The 21159-nt window shown below is 46.4% G+C and overlaps 2 protein-coding genes across 2 annotated transcripts in view; both read right to left on the bottom strand.

The window, feature by feature from the left end:
- SSRP1 (structure specific recognition protein 1) overlaps positions 1 to 21159 on the bottom strand; it is a 205995-nt gene that overhangs the window by 76104 nt on the left and 108732 nt on the right. The gene's annotated exons all lie outside the window — the stretch shown is intronic.
- Positions 633 to 20323, bottom strand: PRG2 (proteoglycan 2, pro eosinophil major basic protein). Its single transcript, XM_058527256.1, has 7 exons — positions 20283 to 20323; positions 19609 to 19678; positions 18677 to 18993; positions 18287 to 18418; positions 17692 to 17803; positions 2513 to 2690; positions 633 to 879 (listed from the first exon to the last, which is right to left on the bottom strand). The coding sequence occupies exons 2-7, from the start codon at positions 19664 to 19666 to the stop codon at positions 633 to 635; spliced, it is 1044 nt and encodes a 347-aa protein (XP_058383239.1). The 5' UTR covers positions 19667 to 19678; positions 20283 to 20323.

Genomic DNA, 21159 nt, shown 5'->3' with positions numbered 1-21159 from the left:
TTGAATTCTCTGCCATTAAGGTTACACATTTCTGTGCTTTCTGGGTTGACTTCTGGGTGCTTGTCAGTTTCCCTTTGGTCTCGAGATTTAATATATTTTTGCATAGTGCCTGTTGATGTTGGCTTATTTTTCCTCATAGTGAAAATATATGGTCTCAGTTTCCTCTTGCAACCACTGGGTGGATGTTGAGAGCTGTGTATTCTGGCTGCCTTGATCTGTGGGAGCTCCGGTCAGCCCCTGGCTGAGCTGGGGCATGGCTGAGCTGAAGTGTGGCTGATCTGAAGTGTGGCTGAGCAGAGGCTGCTTGGGGAGAAACATGGGAATAGCTGGAGCTGGAGCATGGGAACAGCTGAGACTGGAGTGCAGCTAGGCCAAAGAAGCTGGGGCTTGGGTGCAGGTGGGTTGAAGCAGCTGCAGCTGAAGTGTGACTGGGCTGAAGAAGCAGGAGCTGCAGGCGCCACCAGGCCGAAGAAGCTGGAACTGGAGTATGCTGGGCCAAAGAAGCTGCAACTGGTTGCACTGGGCCGAAGTTGCTGGCACCAAGTCAGCTGGACACTGAGTATGGCCAAGTGGAAGCAGCTGGAGCTGGGGGTAGGGGGTGTCAAGCCGAAGAAGCTGGGGGCAGGGCCGGGTCACACTGCTGACGCTGATGGGGCCTGGGCAACTTCAGGCCGCTTCTCCTGGGGGCAGGGCACAGTCATGCTGCTGCTGCTCGTGGGGCCCAGGCACCTGGGGGCCACTTCCTCTTGGAGCAGGGTGCTGTCATGGACCCGCTGCTGGTGGGGCCCCTGTGCTCGGGTGTCGCCACACCTGGTGCCCAGGCACCTGGGGGCCGCTGCTTCTGGGGCCTGGATGAGCTGAGGCACAGCTGTGCCAAGGCTGCAGGGCCACTGTGCTGAAGCACAGGTGGGTGAGCCAAGTGTGGGAGGAGCGCTTACTTTCACCTACCCAATCTCAGGGGTCTCTTGCCTCACTGTCGCTCTCTGTTCTCCTGAGGGGCTAGCTTCTCCAAAGTACCCTTGCAATAGTTCTGCTCCCTCTGTAGGGGGTTTCCCCACTGGCTGTGAGGGGTCTTGGAGAGCCCCAGTTTTCACACGGTGAGCTGCCCCTTCCCCCCTTTCTGAGATCTGCATGGTCTCAGTCTCTGGGTCGAAGTCCTTGGGGAGGAAGGGAGCTCCTCTTACCTGCTTCCAATTACTCTGGGGATTCCAGCACCTCAGGCCTCGGGTGTATGGCTGCCTGTATGCCTCAGACATCCCCTAGGTTGTGTGAACAGCTTCTGTTGGAATGTGAATGTCCTTTTTGCTGTGTCTTAGAGGGGGAGAGTCCAATGGGGGAAGCTCACCCTACCTTGATGCTGATGACACTCTCTAGGCATCCTTTTCGAATTACTGTATTAACTGTAATCATAGTTCTGATCTGTTGAGTACCTACCTTGTGCCAGGCACTTGATCTAATTTCTAATCCTTGTAACAGTCCAGAGGGCAGGTCCATTTCTCCCATGATACTGATAAAGAAACTGAGATGTAGAGGCGAAGTGGCCCATCCAAGGTCACACTAGTGACAGAGCTGGGATGAGAAAAGGGGTGGCCTGGCCTCCCAGTCTGTGTTCTTCCCACTGCCCAACAGGGACCCACAACACTCCGTGTGCTCTGCTCTCTCCTTGCAGCTGGCTCTGAGGCCAGAACAAGAAAGAATTCATTCATTCAGTGATTACTCATTCAACAAGTCCTAGTGGATGGCAAGCATGCATGAGTCACTGAGCCAGGTCAGACCCAGATGACGCCTCCTGGAGCTTGCTGTCCAGGTGAGGAGACATCATCATGCAAGGAGGCAGGTGCCATTCACCAGGAAAGGTGTGACCAAGTGCCAGGAACTCAGAGCTGCTGGAGAGCCCAAGGAAAGATTTTTAGAGGAGATGGCATTTTGGACAGGACCCAGTGGACCAGGCAGATTTTCCCAGCAGAGATGGGGCGAGCTGCCACGCAGAGGAACTGGTGTGCTCACAGACCCCCAGACAAGTAACCTTGGTCCACAGGGATAAGTTCTGTCCTCTTGGAGGTGGGAGGTGAAGAGGGTGGGGTAGTGGTTGGAATCACATTGGTGAGAGCCTTGAATGCCAGACTGGAGGCTAAGCTTTATCCTGTGGGCAGCAGGAAGCCATGGAAAGTTTTGGAGCAAGATAACAAGATGAAAAGCGAACATGAGCACTCTGGTGTCTGTCTTCAGACCCAGGTTCCCAGCAGAAGTGGGCCTTGGAGGGTGAATAGGAGTTCACCAGGCAGATAACAGAGGCAGAGGCAGAGCTGATGCGAAGGTTCAAGTGCGTGAAAGCTCTATTCCTCCAACCTGCCTCCACCTCCAGGTGCCACCCCCTACACCTGCCCAGAGACCCTGTCTCCATCACCTGACCACATCAGACCCATCCTCACCTCCTGTTATCTTTATCTCCAGCACACTTCCCTTTGCCCTGTGCATCCCCCGTTATGTAACGCACCCCAAGTCCACTTACTCAAGGGTCAGGAAGGCAGCACTGCCCCCATAGAGGAAGGAGCGGCTGATCACTTGCAGGATGAAGGTGACATACTGGAGGGGGAGGACAGGGACCGAGGCACAGAGGGCGAAGCCCAGGCACAGCAGAGACGTAAGGGCCAGCGAAGGCACCGTGGAGCAAAGGACCACCGCCGAGGCTGAGGAACCGGGTCCAAAAGGGAAGAGGAGAGGCTGGCTGGAAGTGGGCACAATGGAGAGCAGGGAGGAGGCAAGAGAGATCGGGGAAAAGGGAGGAGCCACCATCCATCTAACCATCCAGGCAGAAACCTGGGGGTCATCCTTCAGTCCTCCTCCTCCCACAGGCCCCATCTCCAGTCCATCATTAAATGTTGATAACCCACCTCCTAATTACCATTCAGATGTATCCACTCCTCTCCTTTGCCACCCCCTCATCCTAGTTTTAAGCCACCATCACTCACTCACAGGTTACATAGATTAAATGGCCTCCTAACAGGGCCACCTGCTCTGGCCCCTCCAACTCCACGCCAGATATTCCAGGTAGCATGACAGGTACTAACAAAAGACAGAGACAATCCAAACAGCCGTCAGGAGAGACAGCTGCATCGGCTCTGCTGCAGCCCCATCACGGAGAACGAGGCCGCGGCGAGAGGAGAGAGGAGAGGGCCCTGGTGTGGAGCAGCCTCAGGACAGACCGTCGCACAGAAGGAAGACTGCACAATAGGGCGTGCAGTATGCGGCCTTCATCTGAGAGGGACGTTATATATATATAGTCTGTCTTGAAGGAAAAAATCACTGCCTAAAGACAGAGGGAACGAATGGGCTGCAGGGAAGAGAGAGGAAAACTAAACTTCTTTGAACATATCTTGTTTCACAGTTTTGGCTTTGGAAAAACATAAATGATTGATATAGAAATGCTTAAAAACAAAATTAAATAAAAATAATAGGAAGAAAACAAGCAGAGCCATTCCAAAAAATCAGGAACAAAATGAAACCAATGAACATAACTTTATGTCAAGTTGGTGATTCTTTTTCTTGTGTGTGTGTCAGGAAGATTGGCCCTGGGCTAACATCTGTGCCCATCTTCCTCTACTTTATATGGGATGCCGTCACAGCACGGCTCAACAAGCGGTGTCATCAGTCAGCGCCCAGGATCCGAACGTGCAAATCCCAGGCCACTGAGGCAGAGCGCCCGAACTTAACCACTACGCCACCAGGCCGGCCCCTGAAGTTGGTGACTCTTAAAACACAGTAATTTGACTGTACATCTCTTGTGGGATATATGCTAAGGAGGAGAATGGAAGGAAGGAAGGAAGGAAGGAAGGAAGGAAGGAAGGAAGGAAGGAAGGAAGAGAGGGAGGGGGCGAGGAAGGGACAGAGGGAGGGAGCAATATCATTCAGCAACAGTATTGTTATTAATAGTATCGACATTGCTAAAACCAGTAATAATATATAAAATACTGTGTGTGTGTGTGTGTGTGTGTGTGTGTGTGTGTGTGTGTCTATATAGTATTGTTAGGAACTAGTATTCTCAGAGGAAGAGAAAAAGAGATATAAATGTAAAATTAAGGAAGTAAAATTCGAATTAAAATATCATTATTAGGTATTCATGATGTATTTTTTCTTCCAAAAAGTTATGTATATCTTAACTCTATCCAAAGCACAAAAGCAATGACAACCCAGCAGAATTAGAAAACCTAGCATCCAGACCACAGTCTTGAGATATCATTTCCCATTAAGGGGACCCAGGGCTACTTGGAGAAATGGCTGGTTTCAGGTCTGGGGCAGGAAACATACCCAATGAAATGGACCTGAACATCCATTGTGCTAGAAAGTAAAGACACTCTCTAAAGCTAATGGGATTATGTCTAAAGGACACAGATACTGGATTGGTAAAGTTCCCAATGGCCAAAGATGGGGCAATTTGAGCATCAAAAAGAATCGTGGTGAAATGGATCGAAACACATCCAATATATTTAAGATGAGACTTGGAAAGAGAAACATCAAGCAGTCACCTCTGGAGGTTGCTGGGGCATCAATGCACTATTCTGAAACTGGTAAAAAGAGGAAAAATAGAGCATTTATTTCAGGGTAAACAAATAGTTAATAAGGGGAAGTTTTTGTTTCTAGAGGAATTCTAGCTATTAAAAGCAGAAGGAAAGATAGAAGTAGAAAATCACCACTTTGCAACCCTAATAAAATAATGAGTCTGGCCATTGGTCATCAATGGCTGCTACGATCACCAGGCATGCAGTTGATGGGACACTTTATAATAAGTGGATCAGACTGACAACGTCTGAGCCCACTGATCAATCTTAACATAAGAATAGGACAACAGGTACCAGGGGCCTGCTGATGGGAGCCCACAGGAAGCCCACAGCTCCACCTCTGAATTATTCTTGACAAAAAATGTTAAACTGAGTCTCCTGGAGCCTCCAGTCTGCCTGTTTACAAGAAATATCCAATCAAAGAAACATTTTAAATGACACCAAAAGGATGTCAAATCCAAAATGTGGGAAATTTTTTTTTTATTGATATTTTAATGGTTTCTAACATTGTGAAATTTTGGGTTGTACATTTTTGTTTGTCCATCACCCCATATATGACTCCCTTCACCCCTTGTGCCCACCCCCCACCCCCCCTTCCCGGGTAACCACAGTCCAGTTTTCTCTGTCCATGTGTTGGTTTATATTCCTCATATGAGTGAGATCATACAGTGTTTGTCTTTCTCTTTCTGGCTTATTTCACTTAACATAATACGCTCCAGGCCCATCCATGTTGTTGCAAATGGGACGATTTTGTCTTTTTTTATGGCTGAGTAGTATTCCATTGTATATATATACCACATTTTCTTAATCCAATCGTCAGTCGAGGGACACTTAGGTTGCTTCCACTTCTTGGCTATGGTGAATAATGCTGCAATGAACATAGGGGTGCATAAGCCTCTTTGGATTGTTGATTTCAGGTGCGTTGGATAGATTCCCAGTAGTGGGATGGCTGGATCATAGGGCATCTCTATTTTTAATTCTTTGAGGAATCTCCATACCGTTTTCCATAGAGGCTGCACCAATTTGCATTCCCACCAGCTGTGTATGAGGGTTCCTGTTTCTCCACATCCTCTCCAACATTTGTTGTTTTTTGTCTTGGTGATTATAGCCATTCTAACGGGCGTGAGGTGGTATCTTAGTGTTGTTTTGATTTGCATTTCCCTGATGATTAGTGATGTTGAGCATCTTTTCATGTGCCTATTGGCCATCTGTATATTTTCCTTGGAGAAGTGTCTGTTCATTTCCTCTGCCCATTTTTTGATTGGGTTGTTTGTTTTTTTGTTGTTCAATTGTGTGAGTTCTTTATATATTATGGAGATCAACCCCTTGTCAGATGTATGTTTTGCAAATATTCTCTCCCAGCTGGTTGGTTGTTTGTTCATCTTGATTCTGGTTTCATTTGTCTTATAAAAGCTCTTTAGTCTGATAAAGTCCCACTTGTTTATTTTTTCTTTAGTTTCCCTAGTCTGGGTAGGCATGTCATTCGAAAAGATTCCTTTAAACCCAATGTCAAATAGTGTGTTGCCTATATTTTCTTCTATGAGTTTTATAGTTTCAGGTCTCACCTTCAGGTCTTTGATCCATTTTGAGTTAATTTTTGTGTATGGCGATAGCACATGGTCCACTTTCATTCTTTTGCATGTGGCTGTCCAGTTTTCCCAACACCATGTATTGAAGAGACTTTCCTTTCTCCATTGCATGTCCTTAGCACCTTTGTCGAAAATTAGCTGTCCGTATATGTGTGGTTTTATTTCTGGGCTTTCAATTCTGTTCCATTGATCTGTGTGTCTGTTTTTGTACCAGTACCATGCTGTTTTGATTACTATTGCTTTGTAGTATGTTTTGAAGTCAGGAATTGTGATGCCTCCTGCTTTGTTCTTTTTCTTTAGGATTTCTTTAGCTATTCGGGGTCTTTTGTTGCCCCATATAAATTTTAGTATTCTTTTTTCTATTTCTGTGAAGAATGTCATTGGGATTCTGATTGGGATTGCATTGAATCTGTAGATTGCTTTAGGTAATATAGACATTTTAACTATGTTTATTCTTCCAATCCACGTGCATGGGATATCTTTCCGTTTCTTTATGTCATCGTGGATTTCCCTCAATAATGTCTTGTAGTTCTCATTGTATAGGTCCTTCACCTCCTTGGTAAGATTTATTCCTAGGTATTTTATTCTTTTTGATGCAATTGTAAATGGTATTATCTTTTTGAGCTCTCTTTCTGTTAGTTCATTATTAGCATATAGAAATGCAACTGATTTTTGTAGATTGATTTTGTACCCTGCAACTTTGCTGTAGTTGTTAATTGTTTCTAACAGTTTTCCAACAGATTCTTTAGGGTTTTCTATATATACAATCATGTCATCTGCAAATAGTGAGAGTTTCACTTCTTCGTTACCTATTTGGATTCCTTTTATTCCTTTTTCTTGCCTAATTGCTCTGGCCAAAACCTCCAGTACTATGTTGAACAGGAGTGGTGAGAGTGGGCAGCCCTGCCTTGTTCCTGTTCTCAGAGGAATGGCTTTCAGTCTTTCCCCGTTGAGTATGATGTTAGCTGTGGGTTTGTCATATATGGCCTTTATTATGTTGAGGTACTTTCCTTCTATTCCCATTTTATTGAGAGTTTTTATCATAAATGGATGTTGTATCTTGTCAAATGCCTTCTCTGCGTCTATTGAGACGATCATGTGGTTTTTATTCTTTGTTTTGTTGATGTGATGTATCACGTTGATTGATTTGCGGATGTTGAACCATCCCTGCGTCTCTGGTATAAATCCCACTTGATCATGGTGTATGATCTTTTTAATATATTGTTGTATTCGGTTTGCCAATATTTTGTTGAAGATTTTTGCATCAATGTTCATCAGCGATATTGGCCTGTAATTTTCTTTCTTTGTATTGTCTTTGTCTGGTTTTGGTATCAGGGTGATGTTGGCCTCATAGAATGATTCAGGAAGTGTTCCATCTTCCTCTATTTTTTGGAATAGTTTGAGGAGGATGGGTATTAAATCTTCTTTGAATGTTTGATAAAATTCACTGGAGAAGCCATCTGGTCCTGGACTTTTATTTTTTGGGAGGTTTTTGATTACTATTTCAATCTCTTTACTTGTGATTGGTCTATTCAGATTCTCCATTTCTTCTTGGTTCAATTTTGGGAGGTTGTATAAGTCTAAGAATTTATCCATTTCTTCTAGATTGTCCAATTTGTTGGCATATAATTTCTCATAGTATTCTCTTATAATCCTCTGTATTTCCATGGTATCCGTTGTAATTTCTCCTCTTTCATTTCTAATTTTATTTACTTGAGCCTTTTCTCTTTTTTTCTTAGTTAGCCTGGCTAAGGGTTTGTCGATTTTGTTTATCTTCTCGAAGAACCAAGTCTTTGTTTCATTAATCCTTTCTACTGTTTTTTTGGTCTCAATATCATTTATTTCTGCTCTGATTTTTATTATTTCTCTCCTTCTGCTGGCTTTGGGCTTTGTTTGTTCTTCTTTTTCTAGTTCTGTTAGGTGTAATTTAAGGTTGCCTATTAGGGCTTTTTCTTGTTTGTTAAGGTGGGCATGTATCGCTATGAGTTTCCCTCTCAGGACCGCTTTTGCTGCGTCCCATATGGTTTGATATGGCATGTTATCATTTTCGTTTGTTTCCAGATAGTTTTTGATTTCTCCTTTAATTTCATCAATGATCCATTGGTTGTTCAGTAGCATGTTGTTTAATCTCCACATTTTTGTCACTTTCCCAGTTTTTTTTTCCTGGTTCATTTCCAGTTTCATAGCCTTATGGTCTGAAAAGATGCTTGTTATGATTTCAATCTTCTTAAATTTATTGAGGCTTGCTTTGTTTCCCAACATATGGTCTATCCTAGAGAATGTTCCATGCGCGCTTGAGAAGAATGTGTAGTCAGCTGTTTTTGGGTGGAGTGCTCTGTATATGTCTGCTAGGTCCATCTCGTCCAGTTTTTCATTTAAGTCTAATATTTCTTTATTCACTTTTTGTCTGGATGATCTATCCATTGCTGTAAGTGGGGTGTTAAGATCCCCTACTATTATTGTGTTGTTGTTGATTTCTCCTTTTAGGTTTGTTAATAGTTGTTTTATGTACATTGGTGCTCCTATGTTGGGTGCATATATATTTATAAGTGATATGTCTTCTTGATGGAGTGTCCCTTTTATCATTATATATTTCCCTTCTTTGTCTTTCTTAACCTGTTTTATCTTGAAGTCTACTTTGTCTGATATGAGTATGGCAACACCTGCTTTCTTTTGTTTGCCATTAGCTTGGAGTATTGTCTTCCATCCTTTCACTCTGAGCCTGTGCTTGTCTTTAGTGCTAAGATGTGTTTCCTAAAGGCAGCATATTGTTGGGTCTTGCTTTTTAATCCATCCTGCCACTCTGTATCTTTTGACTGGAGAGTTCAATCCATTTACATTTAGGGTAATTATTGAAATATGAGGGTTGAATGTTGCTGTTTTGTCACTTATTTTCTGGTTCTTTTGCATTTCCTTTGTTTCTTGTCCCATTTGTTTTGGACTGCCAATTCAGTTTGGTTGTTCTGTCTTATGATTCTTCTAGTTTTCTCTTTGTTTATCATATGTGGTTTTAATTTGATTATTTGTTTAGTGGTTACCTTGAGGTTTGGGCGAAAAATCTTCTGTATGAGATAGTCCATTATCTGATAGCCTCCTATTTCCTTATACTAAGTCAATTCAGTCACTTTCCTCTTCCCCTTCTAAGTTGCTCTTGTTATACCTTATTCTATCTTGTGTTGTGGCTGTGTGTTTACAGTGATGAGGTTAAATTTATTTTTGGTGAATTTCTTCCTTTGATCTTTGAGTTTAGTATTTAAGTGGTTGCTAACCTATTCCGGTAAAGATCTACTATTTCTCTGATTTTGTCTACCTACTTTTCTCCTTACTCCAAGCTTTGTGTTCCCTTTCTCTTCTTGTTTTCAGGCCTGAGGGCCTTCTTGAGTATTTCTTGTAGTGGCGGTCTCGTGGCCATGAACTCCCTTAGCTTTTGTTTATCTGGGAGAGTTACTATTTCTCCATCATATTTGAAGGATATTTTTGCTGGATAGAGTATTCTTGGCTGAAAGTTTTTGTCTTTTAGTATTTTGAATATATCATTCCAGTCTCTTCTAGCCTGAAAAGTTTCTGTTGAGAAATCCGCTGAGAGCCTGATGGGAGTTCCTTTGTACGTTATTTTTTGTTTTTGTCTAGCGGCCCTTAATATTGTTTCTTTGTCGTTGACCCTGGCTAGCCTTACCACTAGGTGTCGTGGTGAAGGCCTTTGTCTGTTAATATATATAGGAGTCCTGTTGGCTTCGCTTACTGGTATTTCCTGCTCCTTCCCCAGATTTGGGAAATTTTCAGCTATTATTTCCTTGAATAGGCTCTCTGTTCCTCTTTCCCTCTCCTCTCCCTCAGGAATACCTATAATTCTTATGTTACATTTTCTAATAGAGTCCGATATTTCTCGGAGTCTTTCTTCATTTCTTTTTAGTCTTAGTTCTCTCTCTTCTTCCATCTGGAGTATATCTGTATTCCTATCCTCTAAAGTACTAATTCTTTCCTCCATATTGTCAGCTCTGTTCTTTAAAGATTCCAGATTCTCCTTTATCTCCTCCATTGTGTTCTTCATCTCCATCAGCCCTGATAGGTTTTTCTTTATGATTTCAATCTCTTTTGTGAAGAAACTCCTAATCTCATTTAATTGTTTGTCTGTGTTGTCTCGTATTTCGTTGAGTGTTTTTATGATAGCTATTTTGAAATCTCTGTCGTTTAGTTTATGGATTTCTGTGTCTTCGGGGTTGATTTCTGGGTGCTTGTCATTTTGTTTCTGGTCTGGTGATTTCATATATTTTTGCATTGTGGTTCCTGTGTTGGTTTTGATTTTCCTCATCCTGGAAGTCTCTGGTTGCAATTTCCACCTGCCGCCACTGTCTGGTGGTAAAGGGCTGTGTAGTCTAAGCCCCCTGCGCTCTGCCCCAGTTTTTCTGCTGCGATCCGCAGTTTTGTTTTGTTTTGTTTTGTTTCTTTTCCCCACTGCGATCCACGGGTCCAGTCCAGTTTATTCAGGTCTGCCTCGGACCGCTAGATCTGGTCGAGCTGCAGACTCCGGGTTGCGGGGAGGGGGGAGCTCTCTCTTTTGCCCTCTGGGTCCCTGACGTGGGAGGCTTCTCATTTGCCCCTCTTTATCCGCTCTCTGGGTTGCTCAGATGTTGATGGTAGCCCTGTGGCTCCTCTGAGCCCTCTGTGCGGGAGTTTCCCACTGGCTGAGAGAGCCCGAAGAGCTACAGTTTCCCGCCGAGGGCCGCCCCTCCCCCCTCTCTGGGACCCGCGCGGACCGGATCGCTGATCTGATGGGGAGGGAGCAGAGTTCTCCTTACCTCTCCCCACTTCCTCCAGGGGCCCAGCACGTTCCGCTCTCAGATGTGCGGCAGTGTGGATCCCTCCGCTCCAGCTTTTCACTGTCTGGGATTCCGTTATTGGTCTGTGGCTGTTACTTTTGTTGTATCTTGTGGGGGAAGAATTCACGGGAAAGCTCACTCCGCCATGATGCTGACGTCACTCCCCAAAATGTGGGAAATTTGACAGGACAAATGACCCAGTTTCTTCAACAAGTAGACAACAAGGAAAAAAAAGTGGGTAGGAGACGACGCTTATAGATTTAAAAACACGTAATAGGCACATCGACCAAAAAAATTGTGTAGCTCCTAATTTGAACAAACCAACTGTAAAACCATGTATTTGAGACAATTAGGGAAATTTGAGCAGGAATTCATAGATGCTATTAAGAAATCATTGGGAGTTTTTTTAGGTACGATAATGATATTACAGTGAGGCATAAGTACAAGAGGCCTTATCTGTTAGAGCTACAAACTGCAGTATTTACAGATGAAATGATTTGAAGTCTGAGATTGGCTGTAAATACTCCAGCAGGGGCAGGAGAAGCTGGGCAGGGAGTCAGGGAGGGGTGTAGACGAAACCCACAGGGGAAATGTTACTCTCTAATTTTGTCCCTCCCCACCTCTCATCTCTGTAGGTTAAAATACCTCAGCACCCCTCTGTTCCTCCATTCACGTCCAAGAAGCATGTCCAAGCTCCTTGGCATGGGGCACAGCCTGCCCCTTCTCATGTCTCTCTCTTCAGCTCTTTCCATACTCCTTCATACACTGGCCAGCCTGAATCACTTCAAGGGATTCCTCCCATTCCTCAATGTTTCACTCTCTTTCACAACCTTGACTCCACCTTGACCCCACCGTATTCTTGGGCCACTCTCCCAGGGCCCTCCTTTTCATCTCCTCACTTCTGACTCATCTTTCATGTCTCGGCTTAGATGCTGCTTTTTCCAGGAAGGCTTCCCAGACACCAATCCCATCCTCACCCAGAACAGGTTATGTGCCCCTTGCGGGTTTACTTCATGGATTGTAATGCCTAATTACTTGCCTTTCTCCACTCTCTAGATTGAGATCAAGGACATATCTGTCTTGTCCATTGTTGTTATGGCTGGCCCATAATTGGCACTCAGTGACTAGTGGTTGGACTCAGTCTTGTGACCATCCCTCCTTGGGGATTTCCTGCATGTCTGTATAGCCTGGCACATAGCAGAGAAGCAAGTTGGTTTAACTAGTGGATTCAAGGGCAAACTAGAGAGCTTCCTTCTCCTCCAGTAAATAGACCCTGAGCTGCAGAATCAGGGAAAGGTCAGCTCAAGGTCAAAAGTCCCTTTTTCCTGAGAGCTCCATCACTGCTCCCCAGAAGAGCACTTAGCCCAGACACTTGCCCCTGCAGGAAGAGGTCTGGTCAGGGCCAGGGCCGATTTCACTCACACTGGGGAAAGAGGGGGAAGGACGGTGGCCATTATGGTCCTAAGGACAGACCTCCAAGGTATTTGCCAGATAGGGTCCTGCTTCCTCCCAGACCCTGGATCCCTCCTCCCTTGGCAGCCGGGGGGACACTCACCTCCTGAGAGTCTGAGGCATCCATTCTCAGTGTCTGTGGCTGCTGAGCCCCAGAGACAGCCCTTAGGGTGGGTTTTTGGGGAAGGGAGAGGAGGCCAGGAGGATTGCCCCAGGCTGGGTGGGGGGCAATGGAGCTTATGAGAAGTTTGTTCAGTCCTCTCCCCCTGAGCCCTGCTCGCTGCTGGGGCTGCAGGGACCTGCCTCCTGGGGTCTGCTGCCATATATGGGTGCCCATGCACCCTGGTGTGCCCAAAAATACCCCAGATGTCTACTGTCCAGGCAAATTTATTATTAGTGCCCCTAAAGTACCTCAGTCCGAACAATACCCCTTATCCCCAGGAGAAGCCTTCCTCTGGTCAATATCCCAGCTAATGAAGTGGAGAATCCAAGGAGCAGGGAGACCATGAGTGGAGGAGGTAGGAGGCAAAACGAGCCTCGGCCCCCGTGACCTCTTATCCAGACCAGGTACTTTATATGCATCACATCCCTGAATCCTCACATTCACCTCATTCCCAGGAGAATGTATGATTATCCCTACTTCACAGACATGCAAGTTGAGATTCAGAGAGGGAAGGTGACTTGCCAAGTTTGCAAAGCAACTGGGAGAACTGGGATTTCTAAGTCTTTTTGGCTCTAAAACCTCTGTTTCTCTGTCTCTGCTCACTCCCTCCCTTCTTTCTTCACTCTCCTTCTCCCTCTCCCTCCCTTTCTCAACTTTAATGTGTGAAAAACCTGTGCTCTTTCTTCTGTGCTGTGGATCTAGTTCAAGGTTCTCAACCTTTGTACTATCACTATTTGGAGTCAATTCTTAGTTGTAGGGGGGCTGTCCTGTGCATTGTAGGAAGTTTAGCAGCATCCCTGGTCCCTACCTATTGGAGGCTAATAACACCTCCCCCATTTAGGACAATCAAAAATGTCTCCACACATTTCCAAATGCCCTCTGGAGACCAAAATTGCCCCAGTTGAGGATAACTGACCTAGAATACGCCATTTTGTCCAACCTCAGGTCATATCTTTTGGCACGGTGGCAACAGCTGGAATGCAAAGCTTCATGCAGTGTCATTCAGACTTTGGTGGACCAGCCTCCCCACCCCATCCCGCTTTCCATCTCCCACCAGCCCTCTGTCACCAAAGGGTCAGGACTAGGGGAAGTGAGTGAAGCACTCATCTCAGGTGCAAAATTTAAGGGAACACTAGAGAATTCAGTAGTCAAATAAATAATATTTTAATGCAAGCTTTCTTGAAAATCCAAATAAACGCAAAAATATCAAAACTTCCATCGACCAAGCTCTAGCCAAATTCACTGCGGTCATAAAAGAGGGTAGCAGGTGCTGAACCCTGGCTTTGCTGGATATCACTGCCAGGAGCTAGTGGACATGTTCAGGTGAGTGACCCAACTCTGTGTCATGCTGGCTTTCCTCAGATTCCAGCCCAGCCCTCAGGGACAGGTACAAGTAGCCCAGGGCGCCAGGAACAGGTAGCCCAGAGGGTGAAAAGCCCTGGATTCCTTCCTCTCCTCAGCTCTCCCAGGGGACCTACAAATGGAGAAGTATCTGAGCGGTCACTTCTGGGCCTGATTGCAGAGTAATTGTCTTGGCCATTATCTCCCTGGCCTGACAGACCAGACCCTCATCTTGTCTACCTAACTGGGGGGGATTGGACAATTCCAGGGCCCCAAAAACCTAGTCTCTGGATTTCAAGCTTGAGACCTCTTAGTGGGGGTGGGGGGTGGAGGACTAGGCCTCCTCCTCATTGTTCTCCCCCATCCTGGAGCCCAGGCCAGGGGCACCATTTCACTCAATGGTTGGGTTGACCAATAAGGTCGACTACTCTCATGAACCAGCACCACGATAAGCACTGTTTCATTGCAATGGCCCTGTTTTACAGATGACGAAAAGGCATCTCAGAGAGCTTAAACAAGGTGCCCAACATCACACAGCAAAGTCAGAGACGGGCCTAAACCTGGAGCCAGACTCCTCATCCATCCACGACTGCCTTCCCTCTACCTCCTCTCACTGACCTCCCTTCTCTACAGCCTGCCCCTCCTCTGTATTGATCCAGTTTTCTTTGCACACACACCCTGGGCAAAGATATTCCAATGGCTTCCTCAATGACCAGAGTGATGTCTGTCAATTTAAAACTGGAAATAACGTTTTTGAAGGTCCACCACGGACCACATGTTAGGCTTCATTAAGGCTTTTACATCCATTATCCTATTTAATTCATCTTGAAAAACACCCTACAAATTAGGTATTGCCATCTCTAGTCGACATATCTACTACAAAGGCTCAGAGAGGTTAAGCGACTTGCCCATGTTCACACAATTCATAAGAGGTGGCTTGTCAGACCCTAGTTGTCTCACTCCCATATCCTTGCTTTCTTTGACACACCCAAATGTGTTACCTCCAGACAGTCTAGCCAATGGTGCAACGTTTTCAACATCCTTGAAATTCGAGGTCTCTGGCTTACTGTTTGCCTTTATGTTCACAGGGGTTTCAAACTCTGCCTCTTGAGATTCGGTCCAGCCCCACATTATGCAGAGGGTGGGTCTTGCCATCTTGAGAGGCAGTATTGTGTGATGTGTAATGAAATCACAAGTCCCAGAGTCAGCCCTCTGTGCCTGAGGTTTCTCATCCATAAACTGAGGCTAATGACAGAACCTACCTCTAATGAGATCAGCTTCAGTGAATCTCTCGGAACAGGGCCTGGCCCACGGGCTTGGGTGTGGCCCTTGTCAGGAAACCAGGACTAGAACTGTGACCCTAATCCACAAATAAGCCCTGAGTGTTGATTGAGCTCTGCACTTTACACGATGTAAGGAACTCCAGGGGTTCAGTTGTAAAGTCACAATCTGAGTGTCACAGAGCTTAGTCAATATCTTGTTGGGAAGGAAAAATGCACATAGAAACCTATATTTTGGAATGTACAGCCAGTCCCCTTATTTCATTATTTTCATTTTTTTGTGGATCTATAACATACATTTTGTCAAGTAGGGTAGACTGCTCAGGGAATTTTTACAGACTGAATTCACCCACGTAATTGTGCCCACATCAAGATACAGAACACTACCAGGAGCCCAGACATCTCCTTCATGCCCCGTTGTTGACATTAACCCCTCATGGGGCTCTCCATGAACTGGAAGTCACACTTCTGCCACAACACACACCCCCAACAGAAGAGATTTATGGGGAACTCCACCTACCGCTTAGCACACAACCTGGCACCTAGTAAATGCTTAATAAATTGGGGATTTTGTTATTCTTTATTGTTAACACAGGAATACAGGGAAGCAATGCCTTCCCACACCAGAATATTAAGTCCAAGATGTCAAGGAGTGAAAGTTCTACTTCAGCTGCATCCTCCACAGCACCCAGCACAGGGCTGAATCCATATTAATGTTTCAGAATTCCACCGTCTTTGAAATCAACAGACTGTCACGGAACAGTTACACTATGACAATGGACCTAAATTTGATTTTGATCTCTTTCTCAACTTACTGTGCAACCTTGAGCAAGTAGCTTCTCTTATCTGGGCCATACTCAGAAAATTAAAGGTCTTGATTTACCTCTCTCTATGACCCTGGTCCCATCTGTAATTTTCTGAATTTGAGGGGGCCTGGAGGAAAGGAACTTCAGGGCATTGACTCCTTACTTTCGGCTCATCTCCACAGTGAAGAGAGGGTTCAGAATTCCTTCCTTCCTCACTTCTGATTGGGACGCCCTCATCTCCAGCTAGGTTGGTGTCCTATGCCCCAAGATGTACCCAAGGGTAAGGGAGTCCATCCTGCCTGCCTACTGTGTTCCATGCCCATATGATGATGTCCTGCAGGGGAGAGCAGCCAATGCTTCCTTCCATGGAATCATAAGGGGTAAAGGAACATGCTCTGGAGCAGTCAGTCAAATCACAACATTGGTCACATTTAGATGTACAGCCTTGGGCAAATCTTTTGACAGGTCATAACTCCTTGAGCCTGGAACTGTAAAATGGGATAATAATCATTGATCAAACAAGGTCATCTATGTAAGGTGGCTGCCACAGCATGGGGTACTTTGTGTGTGTGCAATAAGTGGTAACAGTTAGTACATATTGTTGTGCTTATATTGTAAACAACTGTGTGTTCCCGAAAGGCAGGGGGCTGTGTCCTATAGCATTCCCAGGCCTTATACAGCGTTGAACATATAGCAAGTTGTCTGATATTGGGTTTCCCCAGGAGCAGACCCTGAGACAAGGATTTGTGTGCAAATTTATTTGGGAAGTGCAAGGGCACTGGTAGGGAAGAGAAGAATTCACAAGAAAATGTGTGTTGCAAAGCCAACTACCTCAGTGGGAACTGGAAGTTATTTCCCCTGGGAAACTGTGCCCAGCACACGCTTTCGAATTATTCTACCTGAGGGGCAAGGACTGGGGTGCTCATACGCCCACTCCTGAGAGTTGTCGACTGTTCCCAGAACATATTAATTTCCTGGCACGTTAAGGCAACCTCAGTCTGTAAGAGAGAAAAAAGGCCAGGATATTGAGGGTCGACCTTGAAGGGTTCGAGAGAGTTCAGTGGGGTCCTGACAGCACTTGTACACAGGTGCCCAGTAATTGGGCATGCTATGAAGAGCTAGCTGAGCCCATTCCTCTGTCTCCAGGAAGGCCCCACAAATCTCATCCCATGTTCCATCCTCCTTGAGAGTACTAACTTTCCTGACAGACAGTGGAGTGGGGAGTCATTGTAGGGCAGAAAGTTCATGAGTGGGGCTAAGCAGAGTGAGTGAATGATCAGAGGAAAAAGAAATCAGTTTCAGGAAAGCAGTTTTATTGCTGGTGGGTGGAGGAAGGGGTAGCAGGCAGGGGAGGGGAGGCAGTGGCGCAGGAGGGGTGGCTCTGAACTCCTAGCTGGGGCCAGCTCAGTAGGAACAGACGGAGGGGAGACACATGTTGCAGTGAGTTAGAGTCCAGCCACCACCTGTGAAGGCAGAACAGAGAGGGGCCTTCAGCCTCTTGTTTCCTCTGACTCAGCACCAGGAGGACCTTTCCCCCTCCCCACCCCAAACTTCAGTGGAGATGAAGTCTAAAGCACCAGCAGCCCTCTCCCTTGGAGGGTCCTGCACTTCCCAGCACCTCCTCCATGAACCCCTCCCACCTCCCAGACATTTTCATCTTTCAACCCCACTCCCACCTCACCTCTAGTATACATGGACACACAGTGGCCACTACATTGAGAAGGCTGGCCCGGAGCCCAGTACCAAAAATTCCAGGCACTGCCGTCCATCCAGTAAAACCGCCTGCAGCGACCCTAGAGGAGAGAGGATGGGAGAAGGTAGGCTGGAGCATGAGGCAAAGAGAAGGCAAGTAGGCAGAGCTGGAACTGTCCCTGTCTGGTCCTCCTGCTTCCCGCCAGGCATTTGCCTTGACTGCTGGACCATGATGGACACTTTCCGGGTCAACTGAAATGTTGATCCACAGTGATCATCACCATCACATTCTATGCATCCCCATGACACACTCATCCTTCTGGCCCTAACAAGAGGTGGGACGAGAGTTTCAACCCCATCCTGGAGACGGTCAGAGGCTGAGCAGAACTTGAACCCAAACCTCCTCATTCTAAATCCTTGGCTCTTCCTGATGCCTAGACAGCCCCCTTGGTGTCATGCCCAGGCGTCCATCTATCCCAAATTCTTCAGAGGATCAAGAGCAGAAGAACAGACAAGTCTAAAGCAAGTTGAACACTGCCTTGGGTCAGGAGGGCTGCCCCACTTAAAGCTGGGACTCATTTTACCAAGCCTGTGACTGCGCCTCCAATCCAGACTTGACCCTGGTTGAGGCATCTGACTGAGTGCCATATGTGGTAGTTAAAGTGGAAGTTGTGGATCGAGATGAGGTGGCCACGGTAGCATGTCCGGCAAGTATGCTGCAAGGCAAGATAAAAGAGGGAGAATGGAGTGGCCCTCCCACAGGAATTCACATGACCTTAGCCCTAGGTCTCTAAGTCTCCACAATTACGTCTCACCCCCTCTTACCCATCTCTAACACTTCTGCAGGCCTCTGCCCCTGCGGACACCCCCACGGTCCTCAGTGAGGAAAACAACCAGTGACACAGAGGCTGGAGACATCCCATCCCTGCCCTCCTCCTCAACCCAGCCCTCAGCCTCAGCAACAGGCCACTCACCTCAGCTTGATTATAAATCATGGGCCTATTCACTACAAGAAAGCGGCATGTCTTGCATCCAGGGATGCCCACCAGTTTTACTGTCTCCTCTTCCTTAGGGCACTGAACGTCCTTATCCACCTCACCTAGGGCTGAGGCAGACTTGACAGGTCCCTCTTCCTCATGGTCATCTTCACTTCCAGAGCCCCCTTCCTCCTCTTCCTCTGGCAGCATCAGTCCCTCCACAGGAGCCTCCATTGCCTCATGTTCTGGCATCTCCCCATCCTGAGGCAGGGTCTGCTCTCCCAAGGGGCTCTCAAACTTGGACGTTTCAGTCCCTGGCAGAGAGAAAGGCCAAATTCTCCTCCCTCACATCTTTCCCTGTTCCTCCTTAGAACCACGGACAGTTCCCACCTTGCCCTTAGGCAAAGGGTGGAGTCTTGGGAAGAGAGGAACCTGGAACCAAGCCTCCATGAGGACAACCCAGCCTCCACCATGAGGTCATGGTGTGAAGAGGAAGGACCTAGCATCAGGCAGTTGTAAGTTTGGATACCGATTCCATCATCTACTAGCTTTGTTTCATTTGTGATATGGGCATACACTACAACATTCCACATGGGGATGCTATGAGGATTAAAGGAGATGGTGTACAGAAAATGCTTAGCACAGTATACTCAGTGAGCTCAAAATAAAAGGAAGCCATTACTGTGATCATCATTAGCATTATGTAGAAAGGACAAAATTGAGAGTGTCGTAGTAGAACCAAGACTGCAGATATGCAGATGCCCTGAGGAGTCCCTTTAACTCCAGGCTCGAGAGTCCCTGCTCCTTTAAATGCAAAGATTCTGAGATAGGGGACGACCAGAGAAGGAGGTGGCTTTGTGACTCTGACCCTACGTACTGTAGAAGGGAGCAAAGGAGAGAGAGAAAGACTGAAGGCCAAGGAGACTTACTCAGATGAAGAGCTGAAACTGCCCCAAATAGAAGAGCCAGAAGTAGGGGGAGTCTCATCTTGGCTCTGTCCTGCAATGGAGAACACAGTTTGTCATACACACACACACCCCACAGCCACACCGTTAGGGGACCACGGGAGTGAGGTGGAGAAAGAGTAGGCATGAAGAGAAGTCAGGATGGGCCAGAAAATCTAATGCTGAGCCCAGCCCGTGAGGCTCCAGGATGCTAGGACCGCTGTCTGAATAGAATGAAGCGACCATGAGGAGCAGCCAAGGTTGGCTTTCCTGTGGACCTGAATGTGAAGAAGGGAATGTTACTTTTATTTGTTTGTGCTTAATGGGCCCCTCAGAGTCTACGAAACAAAGAGCATCAAGAAACAATGATTATTGGCCTTCCTAGGAACACACAGCACTTAGAAAATGGGTTCCCTCCTCAAAGCTCAAAAAGCCACATGTGCATCTGCCTTCTCCAGCCAAGGAGAGCTTTCACACACCTCAGAAGGAATGTGAAAGGCAGAGGATGAGAATTGCTGTCCCTGCCGTCGCCCATGCAACCTGAAAGCTACACACAGTCCTAGCCAGCCCTCCAGAACCTCTCAGCCCAGGCCAGGCACCTCCCAAGAGATTGAACATTTATCTGGAACCAGCCCCACTACTACAGAGAAAGCACTTACCTGCCAAGAAGTCTTCCTGGGTCCTGAGGAATTCCCAAAGCTCAGATGCTCCTTTGCTTCATCTCACAGTGACATTTTATATAGGGGCCTTGGAGGAAGCTCCCCAGAGGAAGGAGGGTGTGCCACAGCCTGAGGGAGATAGGAGCGCTGATAAGAACCATTTCTTCACTTCCCTGGAGAACCCACTCATTCGCTTGCAGCTTCCCTCCTGTCACCCCTTTCAGGAACATAGGGGCCAGTCTGAGATTGCTCTGAGCCAGTGGTTCTTATCCTGGGCTGCTGTTCAGAATCTCCTTGGGAGCTTTTCCAAAATGCACAGCTCTCCTGCTTTACTGGTGGGAATCTGAACTGTCACAGAAATTTTGGAAATGAATCTGCCAATATCTATTAAAATTAAAAGTGCTCATATCGTCGATCATTTACAGTCTTTGGAGATTCTCCTTTGGAAACAAAAGCACCTATAAGTAAGAACACTTTTACAAAGTTGCGTACTGCTTTACAGCTTGTAGAAATGAAAGCTCCGTGGAAACAGAGAGCTGACTCTCATCTGGATGGATTGGTGGTGAATAGAAGGGAAGGAAACAGGGGCATTACAGGTGGAAGGAATAGCAGGAACAAAGATGTGTAGGTGGGGTAACCTTGGCACATGCACAGGACAGTGTCCTTTCCTTCATAACCAAAGTTCACAGTGTACACATTGGAAAGGAGCAGGACAAACAGGGAAGAATACATCCCATCTTAAGCCAAGGAATGGAAATATCCTTCCTCTGTAGCCACTGACTTAAGGAGATAGATGCAGAAGTCAAGGGAATGACTCAACAAGAACCCAGACAGAAGCTTTGAGCTAGGTTTTGCTCACTCCCATCCCTAGGCCCTC

This window comes from Diceros bicornis, chromosome 31 (assembly GCF_020826845.1).
Source record: "Diceros bicornis minor isolate mBicDic1 chromosome 31, mDicBic1.mat.cur, whole genome shotgun sequence".
In the NCBI taxonomy this organism is placed as follows: Eukaryota; Metazoa; Chordata; class Mammalia; order Perissodactyla; family Rhinocerotidae; genus Diceros; species Diceros bicornis.
Note: the sequence above shows the minus strand (reverse complement) of the source record. Positions and strands in the feature narration are given on the sequence as shown.

Coding starts and splice junctions, on each gene's coding strand:
- PRG2 (XM_058527256.1), bottom strand. CDS start 19,666: ATGAGACTCCCCCTACTTCTGGCTCTTCTATTTGGGGCAGTTTCAGCT. Junction 18,419..18,676: donor TGATTTATAATCAAGCTGAG/GTGAGTGGCCTG, acceptor CTTGCCTTGCAG/CATACTTGCCGGACATGCTA. Junction 17,804..18,286: donor GAGGCGCAGTCACAGGCTTG/GTAAAATGAGTC, acceptor TCTCTCCTCTAG/GGTCGCTGCAGGCGGTTTTA.